The 13463-nt window shown below is 39.1% G+C and overlaps 1 protein-coding gene across 2 annotated transcripts; it reads left to right on the top strand.

Annotated features, from left to right (window-relative positions):
- The first annotated feature begins 1433 nt into the window (after positions 1–1433).
- On the top strand, positions 1434–12945 carry rbm7 (RNA binding motif protein 7). 2 transcript variants are annotated; one of them, XM_004075860.4, is made up of 5 exons: positions 1434–1634; positions 1936–2098; positions 8693–8768; positions 11801–11894; positions 12128–12945. In XM_004075860.4, the coding sequence occupies exons 1-5, from the start codon at positions 1542–1544 to the stop codon at positions 12416–12418; spliced, it is 717 nt and encodes a 238-aa protein (XP_004075908.1). In that variant the 5' UTR covers positions 1434–1541; the 3' UTR covers positions 12419–12945. The 2 variants fall into 2 exon arrangements, with proteins under 2 accessions (XP_004075908.1, XP_004075907.1); XM_004075859.4 differs by having other exon boundaries at positions 1435–1634; positions 12062–12945.
- The last annotated feature ends 518 nt before the right edge of the window (positions 12946–13463 follow it).

Raw genomic sequence — 13463 nt, 5'->3', positions numbered from 1 at the left:
CAAATTATAACATTAAAAAAATGAAAATAAAATAAACATAGCAAAATGAATGTGGAATAAAAAAAATACTTTTTCAATGTCATTTAACACTGATTGTGAAAACATTGGATTTACAGGAGAAAGAACATTTAGGTTTTTCTGTGTAAAAAAAAAGTTGTTTTTTTTTAAATCATACTAAAAACACAATTGCTGCTAAACTTTAGTACTATTTTATGGCTTGGTTTTTTTGGAGAATTTAACATGAGAAATGAATTATATTTCAGATAAATTTCCTTTTCTGACAATATGCTCATTATGTTATCCTATAGACTTAATGGCAGCTAAAATATTGGTGTGAAACTGCAGATTTAATGGCTACACTGAACTTTTTATCTAAACCTAAATGAAATATGAATTGCTAATTTTGCATAGGCTAGTTTCAAAACTAATAACACATATTACATTCACCATGTTTCCAACCTGTGTATCAATGTAAGTATCTACAAAAAATACAATTATTGGATTATTTATTTTTACATGTAGGCATTTTTGCGATTTCCTTTCCTCTACATAAGGCACATGTGTCAAACTCAAGGCCCGGGGGCCAAATGTGGCCCTCCATGTCATTTGATGTGGCCCGCGAGAGCATTAAAGTTTTTAATTTCTTAGAATAAAAAAATTAAATTAGGTGTGTATTTATTCATATCTAGGGGGAATCAGACTTGAAATACCTGATTGGGAAACTAAACATTAGGACTTAAACACTGTCAATATAACCTAACCTGACAGAATCAAATTTTTAAAGGATTTATGCTAAATTAACAAGCAAACATATGTTTTCTATGCAACTGTAATTGTCCCTTTAAAAAAAATATAATAAATAAATAAATGAGTTATTTAACATTGAGTAGTTACATTTATTTTTCATTACATTTAGTTACATGTACAAGTTATATCTGGCCCTTTGAGGACAACCACTATGTTGATGTGGCCCTCGGTGAAAATGAGTTTGACACCCCTGACATAAGGGATGAAACTGAAATCTTCCGTGGGTTTCATATTTTTGTATATCTTGGTTCTGTATTTAAATTGCAGCAGGAATCACTATAATACATATTTTTGCTGATTCTTTTTTCTTTTCTTTTAACGTTTTACCTATAGAAATCCGCAGACTGACAGACAGACAGACAGAAACCTACTACAGATTAACAGGTAGACTTTTTTAAATAAACTTTATTAACAAATATTGCACATACAAAATACCAAACACAAAACTCCACTGTGTGCAAAATACAATCTCCACGTTCGCCAGGAGAATGAACAAAAAACCATAATAATAACCATGTAAAACAGGTTATGCAAAAATAAAACAAAAATAATAAAGGCAAAGGAATCTGTTGATTAACAGGTAGACTAGAACGATCAGAAGATAGGATTTGCATCGTACGACATCGTCACGACAGAAACCACTGACTGACGGCAGTCAGGGAAGGCCTTCCGCTTAAACAAAAACGTGTTTGTTTTTCTTTTGATATGAGCGTTTCCACTCTGGCGCAGCCACGATGGGAATAGAAGAAGAAGCCGACCGGACGCTCTTTATAAGAAATTTGGATTCTAAAGTAACAGAAGAGCTCTTATTTGAGCTGTTTTTACAGGTGCGTGAGGCTTTTCAGAGCTTTAAAACCCCGTTCCTGTTTTCATAACATGCTAACGCTAATGCTAACACGTACAAACCGATCTAATCACCGTGTAATCAATTTTCTATCATGTATTAGTTTTAGTGCTGCAGTGAATATGTATTTATTTTTTGTGTAACACTGATTTAGTTGCCTACATATACCGTGCAGTTCCCTCAGTAACTAATTTAAAATCAAACCGAGTTTATCCGGCAGTCATTTATTTGTTTCAGTTGTTCGGTCAAGCCTTTCGTGGCGTAACTCTGGTTGTGGTTTGCAGGCAGGACCTCTCGTCAGAACTAAAATTCCAAAAGATACAGATGGGAGGCAGAAAACTTTTGGTTTCGTCGTGTACAAACATGAAGTGTCCGCCCCCTATGCCATGCAACTGCTTGACGGGACGTCTCTGTTTGGGAGGAACATCCACGTCCAGTTCAGATCAGGTGAGCCGTCTTAATTTCTTATTGCAAGTCAAATAGAATAAAATAAAAAGGCTAAAAGCAATTGGTTTTCAGTGCACAGATACTGTTTGGAATAGTTATTACTTAGGTCCTCTGCTGCCTGTGATTATTTAAAATCTTTGAAGCTATGTATTTATATTTTGTAGCCTTCTTTGCTTCATGCACTTGTAGATCAATGCAAATCATGCCCACGTTGATTAAAAATATGTGCGTACTCCTCACTTGGATATTTCCTCCCAACCCAGTTAGCCCTGCATTTATCCAAACAGAAACAGAGATGATAGTGGCAGAGATCCATTGACCTTCTCATCAAACCTCGTCAACAGTGTCTTTATGGCTGAAAGTGACAGTCTTGTATTTGAAAACACACATCTTAATTATGGATGAGAATTGCTGGTTATCCTGGATAAGGTGTGTTTTTTTTTTTTCTCAAACCAGAACATAGATTCACCAGGGGGGTATTCCAGAAAGCATGTTTAACCTATCCTGACTTTAGCCCTGAACTCTGGCGGAAGTCTGCCTGAACTTGCTTACTCTGGGTAGGTCGGTTCCAAAAGACCGGATATGAGTTAGAGTAATTACGCTCGACTTGGTAACCCTGGGTTAATGCGTGTGCACGTCAAGTACATAGAGACATTCTCAATGGATCGCAGATTTCCAGAGTCAACATGGAAGCGCATGGACAAAAAAAGGGAGATCTATACTTCAGTGAGATGGAGTTGGAGATTTTAATGACGGCGTATGAAGATTATACGCCCATCAAAAAAGTAATACGGCTGCATCATCAAAAGAAAGAGATTCCGCTTTGAGAAAAACAACGGACAAGAGTTTCTGATGTTATTTCTAATTACCGTAAATTCCGGACTACAAAGCGCACCCGATTACAAGCCGCACCCACCCATATTCACGTGTTTGACTGCTTTTATACATATACAAGCCGCGTCAGAGTACAAACCGCACATGTGATAGCCGATATTGTCATCCTGACAGATCACGCCCAGCATCCCAGAGTGAGTGCAATACATTAGCACATTGTGGGTGGTGCCAATTTTGCCTCTGGGTCACGTATTTGAGTGTATCGACATCTGACAAACAGCATGGACCTATATTCTGTTCACAAGTCCCTCAGTTATGGTGTTTTTATTTCATTTTTTTTTTACTTATTGACAATCTAGGTATCTAACATAAAATTACAAACAGTAACCATATAATCAACATTACATCCCTCAGTTATAATGAGGAAATTTACATCCGCGATTCCACATTTCCCATGAGTCTTAGGGGCTAAAGGCGGGGCCAACGCCCGGCTCGCCATTCTGTTGTACGTGTTTAAGAATGAGCAAGTAGCAGCAGTGCATGGAGGGGTGAACGGGAAAAGCTCTCCTTCCGCTTGTGTCGCAGCAGCGTTATGGGAGTAACAGGACTGGTTAGAAAACACAACGGTAAAATAAAGCAGCGGCGACTGAAAAGCGCGCGCCTCAGCGCGATACGCGCGCCTCAGTGCGGCACGTGCGTCAGAATTCAGAAGCCTCTGCGCTCCGCTCCCGCCCCGCGCGCTCTTTGTCTCCCCTTCCTATCTACTCCGACACCTCTGGCCAGCGCGGCTTCAAGGAGGAGCACTTCGTCCCCGTTGCGCCGGTGGACGGAGCAAATCGTTTCTGTGCAAAGCAATCGGACTTAATACTGTACGTTTTGTGTATGAGGGGCGGGTGCGTTGTTACGTGTGGGAGCCATCAGACTGCCATCGGCCCCGCAGCTCAATCAGCAGGAGAAGATGTCTCCAGCTCACACGGAGGCTGTGAGTTTTTCAAAGCAAAATTCCGCTTTTACGGTTTCCTTAGAAACCGTAAACTGAGTGTACATTCACTCCATGCGCTGTTCTCTCCGTCACGCAGCAAACCGGCTTTTCCAAACCCGTTGGTGACGGTGGACTTTTTTACGCTGCTTTTAACGATTGCTTTTAACTTGAAAGCTTCATCATAATGTAGCGGCGATCACGTGCACGTTGGGTCTAATGGCCCCAAAGGATTCTGGGATGCGGCGGGGCATGCGTGTTTCGTTTTGTTGAACCATGACTGAAGTGTCTAAGACCTGAAGTCAAGTCCATGCTGTTTGGCTGCTAAGAGGTGTGTTGAATAAAAATGCCTTGAGCTTGGTGTTAGATAGAGAATCCAAACTATTCACTGAGTTCGAAAATACGTACATGGCGGCCGCTAATTAAATCCATAAATTAGCTGCGTCACTTAAAAAGCCGCAGGGCTGTAAGCGCAGGAAAAAAGTAGCGGCTTGTAGTCCGGAAATTACGGTACATTATTATTTAAAAAAGAATAAATATATATATATATATATATATATATATATATATATATATATATATATAGCTTATCCAGCTTAAATAAATTAATTCAATTGGTAACAAGTAATTGATTTACATTTATTCAACCTAATTTCTTAAGTCTATCCAACTCAATAATTTTTTTTACCACTCAAATTTACATAATTATCTAACTGAATGTTGTATTACTCCAATTCAATGAAATGTTTTTCATCTTAATTTTTTGCTCTTCTTGAACTCTCATATGTCTAAGTTTGAGCCTGCAAATATACTCGTTTTTATAACAATAAAATCAATGATGCAATGTGGATTTAAAATATATAACATACATTCAGTTATCAAAACTCTGACTTTAACTTCATTTTTTGCTACTTTAAACAGCACCAGTGGTGCTACATAAACTCATCATCCCCTCCATCCCTCTCACTCATGGTGCAGAAAGAATTCAACATAACATGACAAATAACTCGGCAAAACGCAGTAAAACAACTAAACACATTTGGTCAGACACCCACACTTAAGCCCAAATCCTTCCAGACAGGCAAAGGGAATGGTATCCCACAATCCTTTGCGGTGCCGCTCTAAAAGCAGCACCAAAGTTACACCTACTTAATTGAATTAATTTAAATGAAATTAAAATAACTGTCTGATAACTATGTGTTATTTTAAAGCTGACTTAACTAAAAATAATTGATTTATCTTAACTAAAGCAAATAATTAAGTTAGATCAAAGTAAAAAGGTTTATCTTTCCAACATCCAAACATGGTCTTATCACCCTCTCACGGTGGAAAAAGTATTATCTGAGCTTCTTCATACACTAAATCATCTTCAAATGGACACGCCATGCTGCTTCACCCCTCTGAAAACAAACCAAAGGCCCATACACACCGGGACGAATATTCGCCAGGCGTTATTCGCCAGCGTTTTTCGCCACGTTTTTTGTGTTCACACCCAGGCGATTTTCGCTGACGATGAGCCGAGCGAACATGGAATTTCATTCCATGACATTAGATGGCGCTTTATGTAAAACAGAAATACTCCTGTACACAAGGTGGCGCTGCGCAACTTTACGATTCTTAAAGTCGCTTTTCACTCAGAAGAAGAGAGCAAGTATTTACGCGCTTGTCAGAATAATACAAAGAAAACATGAATATTTCAAGCACCAGTAGCTCCAACTGGTACTTGGCAAGGGGATATTTTGGAATGTCCGTCATTATTTCTTTGCGGCAGTGTAGACGCTACTTGGCGTCTATCTTCTTCGCTGGTATGTGTGCTCAGCAAGGCAGTTTTGTGTTTGAGCGCCCCCAAGTTGTGTTTTACTGTAACTTCAGAAGCTCCAGACACGTGTGCAAAAGACCCATTCTCATTGGTCGAATAGATTTCGACGCAACGCGTCGAAAAAAAAAAAAAGAACCCGAGGCGTTTTTTTTTTTTTGACGCTTTGGCGTGTGGCGTTTTTTCGCGTCGGTGTGCACACTCACATTGGTGCCCTTTGTTTAGTCACGATGCGTTCGCCGGCGAAATTCGTCCCGGTGTGAACAGGCCTTAAGCTTCAACTAAACCTGCTCCAGACCAGGTTATGTTCAGAGCATGAGTTGCTATGGCAACTTGACATACCCTGAAACATACCTCCATTTCTGGAACTGAAAGCTGCATCTATCCACCTCCTTAGCCTCAAACCTACCGTGGTAATCAGCATAACCTGCTTTCTGGAATACCCCCCAGATTATGGTAGTCTGCACTAAATAGAACAGGTTCGGTTGGTAAACAAATGTGGTGGTTTAAGCCCAACACCAGGGTTGGGCAGCACTGGTTTGCAAATGCAAAGAAAATATAAAATGAAAAAAATCAATATTTCTTTATACATAATATTGTGTGCAACAATAACTCTAAAATTGTTTGACATTGTAGACAAAACATTGATCTTCAGTTCAGTTTTGAGAAAAAACTCTTGGTTAGTTCTTGGCAGTACATTTAAACAAGAGGAAAGCACAGAAAAGAACTTCAAAACATTAAGCTAGACTCATCAAGATGGGACATTAAAGCAAAAACAAAGTTTGCAAAATAGTTTAAAAAAATTCAAAAAGACTTTAGGTCCATTCTGTATTTTGAAAGGTTTGGTCGACATTCGTTTTTGCTCCTAAAGAACTACCCAATTCACTTTTTCCTCAGTCAAGCTGAAAATATATTAAATAACAAAAAGTACATGCAATATTAATAAATGTATGTAATAATGCACTGGCAGTTTAAGTATTAAATTCTCCATTGTGCATTTTCTTTTGGATTTATTGAGCAGAAAATGAAGCTAGGTCATATTCAGCTAGGTTAGCTGAATATGAGGTGATTGCAGTATATTGTGTATGCAATGCATCACTCCCTGGATGTTTCAGCTGATTATTTGTAAAATGATTGGATAAAAACAGTATGTGCCTTTTACATTAAACCCTAAATGATTATCCTGTTGCTTCTGAAATGAACTCGTTAAATATATTCTCTGGTTCTGTCATCATACAACATGTGTCATGTCATGTGGTGTAAAAGACCCACTCTGATGAAAATTGTGTTTTTGATGTTTTTAACATGTTCTTGTGGCATTTTTTTGATAATGGAAGACGTATATAAAGAAAGTTTGAAAAGAGCTTCTTTGTGACTATAAAATATGCTGGGCAGGTCACAAGGTCCCTACTCCCTACTCCCCTCCATTCTGATGCAAATGCTTGCAGAAAAATAGGTCCATGTACGTCATTGCTTTTCTCGTCTGAACTGACATCTTACTGAAAACTGTACGGCTGGATAGCTCCGATATTGTCCGCCATTTTTGTTGAACCAATAATGTTAGCTTTGAGAGCTTGGAGCTGATCCGTGTTTCTTGTTGCTTTGTGTGTTAAAACTGTTACGTTAGCTGCTTTTGTATCCCCATACCGGATGAGAAAATCATTTTTGTGTGATTCAACTGCATTTAGGAGGGGTGTAGGGAAAAATAGATTCAGTGATGTATTGTGATCTTTCATTTGGCGATACTCGTATTGACTTAAAATAATATCAAGTCGATATTCATTTAATTATTTATGAGCGTCCTTTGTACACAACTCTTGTTTTCCACTTAAATCCCTGACGGCTAGTTGGCAGCAGTTCACACTGAGCCTCCATGAGCAGCTCTACACCACACAATAAAACAAGATCTCAGCTAGAAGCAGCTTGTTTTGTTGCTATGAGACATGGACTACTTGGCTTTTACTTAGGATGGGTGCCGAACCGAAACTCTGGTCTATGATGCTACCAGTATCATGTAATAACGCGGATTGCGGTGATTTGTAGCGGCTCAGATAAGAACGAGTGAACCACTACAGCTGAACAGTGGCTAATGCACTTAGCATCAGGCAAAATGCTGTCTGCAAAGCGGGCCAAAGTTCTGCAGAACCTCACAGAAATAGATTCTAGTTCAGCGACCTGATGGATCAGACTGATGTGTACAACCCTCTGAAAAAAGGCCAACGTCGCGGCGATGAGATACGCGTTTACTTCCACATGCGGAGCTGCAGCGGTAAAGTGCAGACTGTCGTGTAAATAAAGCAGCTCAGCCAATCTAAAGCTCTTTCCTTCACCCTGTTGCTGCCTCATCACACAATAATGCTTCTGGAAAGAATTAACCTTTTTTCTCCCTTTATTTTTGACGCGGTTGTTCAAGAACCAATCAGGCCCCTGGACTGTTTAAAAGTACCGGAGAAGCTGTTTCCTTCTTATGAAGCCCGCAGTGCAGCTGTGTTTGTTCGGGAGAAGAACATAGTGATAGGCAGTTGTTGTTGCTCTTTTTTCCATGGGTTTTAGAGAAACTCGAAATTGTAAGAGAATTTGCCGTGAAAAGTAAACCCCGTCATAGCGAGGGATCACTGTATTGCGATACGCATGGTGAGACGTGTATCACAGTACATATCGTATCACCAATCTATTGCCAATACACACACCTAGCATTTACATAAGAAGCATTACAGAGCTAAATCTTACTAAGAGTCAAACTGTTATTTCTTAGATTAATTTTCCCAGCACTTTGTGAAAGAAACGGTTGTTAATTTGATAATAAAAATGTTTTGATACATGTTTCACTCTTAATTATGATCGCAATGTTATATCTTTTGTGGCTCAACAAAGAGAATACTTTTGAGGTTTGTGGGATAAAATATGAAATGAAACAGTTGTGATTTTTTTAACTAAGTGTTCTTCCTTGAACTTATCGTTTTAGGTAGCAGTCATGGCAGCACTCCTGGAAACTCTCAGAATTCAAGTCCTGCAATTACCCCAAATCCCCATGGCCAGAGGTTGGTAGGATTTTCTTTGACACGACGCGTCTCTATTGTTTGGACTAGAAACAGTAAAGGGGGTCGCTGGTGACGACTCGTCAAAAACTGCAAATGAAATGTCCGCTTGTTTATTATACTCACAGAAGTTGTGTTGGTCCATAGAAGGCATTGAAAGCATACCACTGTAGTTTTACTAGTATATCATGGAACAAAGGAAAAAATCAAGTTTAAAGAATTTTAAACATGAATTTCTAATGAACTACTGCCACTCTGCAGAAACCATGTTATAGAAAATGACACATATTTATAGTTAAAAGACCACTTGGAACATTTTTACAATGGATTAAAAGATGATTGGAGTGGGACTTTAAGAAGCAAAATGAAGTGTTATACAGCATAGGAACATTTATACAAGTATTGCTGAGTTATGTATTGATTTTTGATGCATTTTTTGTAATCTTTGCTTATATTTTTCATGTCAAATATTGTAGTATGTTGTTTTTTTTGTTTTCTAAGTTGGGGACCACAGAAAGTATGGCCACCACCTCATTAGACGCTAATGGGGATCCCCCAAAAATCAAACAATGTAAAGTCAAACCAGCAATTTTCAGTTTCATGACTTAAAACTTTTAGACACTTTTATCCTTCTCTGTTGATCAATTTATAATCTTGGTACTAATTTCACTGGCATGCATAAAACCCCTAACATTTGGACATATGTAGGATTAAATTTGTGACCTTTTTTCACATTGTTCTCGGGCGCCCCATGCTGGTTGAACATCAGATTTGATTGTGTAGTGCAGGCAGACTCACTGCAGATCTGAGCTTTAATGAGTAGTATTGTGCTTTCAAGCATGTTGTGCAATGGTTACGACTGAGTCATCATTCCTTTTACTGCACTAACGATGAACAGGAAGGAGCATATTTCACATTAATGCCTTTAATTTGATTGTCGTATATTTTTTTTAAATAGCCAGTTTCTCACTGTTTGTCCCGCTGGACATCATTCCTTCACATCCCTTTGTTAGAACTAACTTGTATCAGTAAAATTGGAAGAGACGGGCTTGGTTTACTGTTAAATATATATCTTTTAGAATTACCCACAATTCTTTGCTATTCTGTTTTGTGACTCAGGAAATGTTGCTTTGTGGCAAATGTCCTGCTGTTCAGTTTAAAGTTCTAAGTCAATCCGTCCAAAAGGATGCCACCAACTCATAGCCTTCCTTGTTAAACATTTAGAGCTGCTTTCCAGTGACAGACAGATTTACAGTCTCTTAACTCACCGTTTTTGCTGAAATATTGAAGCTCTACAGTGTTTGAACATGCACTGCTTTACCTACATGTAGTTGTAACTCAAAGTGACTCTGACAGGCCTCAGTGACTACTTCCTGTTGTATGTCTGCAGTTCTGGTCTCAAAATATCCAGAGCTAGTACAGCATCACTATGTCTTAACCCTAGGGCACTTTCGCTATAAACAGTTACATTATCACTTTTGCCAGGTAATTTTTACTCGATATAATATTTACAACAAAAAGTACTTGTCATGTTTTGGTTTATTTTTTATGACAACACGTGATTTTTTTCCCTCCAACTGTGGTACGTGTAACAAAATGGAAAAGAAAAACATAGGAAGTTCCTAAAAACATGCTCAAAAATAACTGAAATATCAGGAATTTCAGAACAAAGAATTCCTAAAACATAATAAAATGATGCTAGAAACGTGGTGTTTGGTCCACCCATTCCTGGGACATGTGAGACCTTCTTGGTGAAGACACAGACTCCTTGACACGGGACGTATTGAAATGCCTGTAAATAGTTTTGCTCGGACGATAGTGTAAAACTTCATTTTTGATGACAGGTTGAACTCTGATAAAGTGCCGGAATTCACCTGAATTTGATTCATTGTTTATTGCGAACACTTGCAGCAACAAAAAAAATAGTAAAAAGACAATAGACACACAAATAAATAGATACATCAAATCTATTTAACCCTATTACATCAGAGCTTTAGCTACAGTGTTTATATACTTCTGACCACCATAACCTGTCAATCATTTAGGCGATAAACATAACTCCAGCGCATTCTGAAGCGGGCATATGTTATAACCCTGTACAGTAACGATGTGTTAATGAAACACTTATTATTACTCATAGATTAACCATGTGTTGCATATTAGAGCAAAGCTGATATGAAAAGTCGCTTTTCTCTGCGTCAGAATCGGCTGCTTCATGTTTGTTACTTTATATTAGAAATTAAAAGGAAATGATGTTTTCTTCTATACATTATAATGTTCCTAATTACAAACAGGTTATGCCTACGGCTTCCGGATTGAAGCTCCTTTCAAAGAAAGCCACTGGAAGCAGACGCAGTTCCCAAAGTGACCACTAGGAGCTTGTCGTGATAATTCAGTTTACTTCATTTAAATGTAAAATAGTCCCAAATTTTACAAGAGAAATAAACATACTTGCAGTCTAGATTATGTACACATTTGGTGCATCTGTGGCTGGTTTTGATCCTTAAAAAAACTCTATGCGTTTGATTTTATTTTTAATTTGATGATTTGTTTGATGGATAGCTTCTATATTGCACCACCAGGGGCGTGGCCTTTAACTGATTGGCCAGTGTTGGATCCCCAGTTCTAAAACAGGCTAACCAGGCATGTTCTAGCAACTGCCAGGGTTGCTTGTGGCGTCATGTTCAGTCAAGATGATGACAACTGTGGAGGAAATGGCTTTGAATCAGCTTTTTAAAGACCAGAGAGTCGCATGATGTCACCTAATGAACTTCCTTTTTACAGTCATCAGTATCTGCATGGCGAAACTGTTCAGAATTCCAGATTCTAATTCTTTGTCAATGAAATCTGAAATAATTTGGAAAACAATAACAATCTAGTACAAGTTCAAGGAAAACGGGTAGTGCTGCCTCTGGTCTGCATTAGTAGCAGCTTCTAGTTTTTGAATCTGTGGCTTCTTGTTTTTAGTACACATGCTTGTTCCTGGATTGTTTTCATGATGTGACATTTTACAGGGGTTTGCTTTGCTTTTGCAGAACCCCTACGCAGTTCAGTCCTTCATCATACGGCCTTCAACCCCCAATGCAGAGGTCTTTCTCATCCCCTGAGAATCTACAGAAGCATGCTATGGTATGTATGGAGCTGCTTCATATAGGTTTCATGGATAGTTTTTGTTCTTGGCTTATTTTTACTAAAAACTTGCCTTTTCGATGAGAAAAGAGTGCAATTGTTCTACCTGCTTTGCTGCAACCGTCCATTTCAAACAGGTGTTGCTGTTGGTGTCTTCCTGTTTGTAGATGAACAACGTGACGTGGCAGCTCCACATGCAGCAGCTGAATGACACTTTCGCTACACCTCCACAGCAGCAGCCTCCTGGAGGTAGGAGTATAGTCGGAGGGAGCTCGAGGCACCATGACAACACCCCCTACCGGCATCACCCATCCAAGATGGGCAGCGGGGGCCGCAACCCGGGCTACAGGGACGAACCGACGTACCAGCAGCAGCAGCAGCAGCACAGCCATGGCCAAGGGTCCTACCACCAGCAGAACAACCGCAGCGGGAACCGCCACCCTGGCAGCAGGGGTGGAAACAGACATTACGATGACAGGGGTAGCGACCGCGGTTACCACGACAACAGATGGCGACGATACTGAAACACAAGAGGGACTTTTTTTCACTTATTTTGTGGATGGTTTTTAAAGAATGTCGGGAGTTTTGTTGAAAAAAAAAATAATTTGGTGCATTCCGACTGTTTGCTTTTTAACAATGTTTTTAAATTTGAACAGTCTTTGATGGGAGTTTTCCCTCACAGATGTTATTATTTTTAGTCATGGACTTATGTCGTGAGAGCAAAGGCACATTTCAGATATCATAGAGATCTCTGGATTACAAATAATAAAACAAAAAAGACATGGACTAAAAAAAAAAAAAAATCAATGACCCTTTTTTATGTTTGGCAAATTCAGTTAAATGGTGCTAATGAAAACGTTCTGGTGCTTTTCAACATTTTTTTTAACAAGATATTTAACCAGCAACAACATGGCACCAGGTTTTTCCAAATTTTCAATGTGCCGGCTTTGCTCTTCCTGTAAATGGGCTTATTAGAAGTTTTATTTTTGCAGTTTTGATCTGTAAGACGTCTTTTAAAACCAACATTCTTATAAATCTCTTTTCATGACAACATGCTATTGTCGTTCATCTTGTTTGCTGTACATCAGGAGTGCTATTTGAGTGTGTGTGGGGGGGTGTGGGTGGGTGGGTGTGCGTGTGTGTCTCACACCACATTCACTTAATAGGCTATTGTATGTTTATACTCCATGCTGCAGGGCATGCACACATGGCCTTATCTGCTCCTATAAATGGACCAAATTGTAACTAATATCCTTGTGCGGGCTGTTGTGAAGTAATCTACAGGTGGCGCCACACGCATCCATTTATTGAAACAATTAAGATGTTAAATATATCTGAGCCTCATGAGCAGCTCCTATGTTTGACCTTTCTACTCAGGATGCTTTCAAGTCATCACATGGATCTGACAACTATTCTTTGTCGCCTGACAGCATGCAATTATACTCAGCTTTATTTCCTCACAATACTTAACAAGTGGAACCGGTTTTGATCAGTTTACAGGTTGCGGGGGTGGAGGTGGGTGGGGTCAAGGGTGCTGGTTAATACCCCCCCCCGTCCTAGAATTAGCAG

Source organism: Oryzias latipes, chromosome 13 (assembly GCF_053564925.1).
Source record: "Oryzias latipes strain Hd-rR chromosome 13, Olatipes_Hd-rR_3.1".
In the NCBI taxonomy this organism is placed as follows: Eukaryota; Metazoa; Chordata; class Actinopteri; order Beloniformes; family Adrianichthyidae; genus Oryzias; species Oryzias latipes.
The sequence above is the reverse complement of the archived record's forward strand: the minus strand, read 5'-3'. Positions and strand labels throughout refer to the sequence as shown.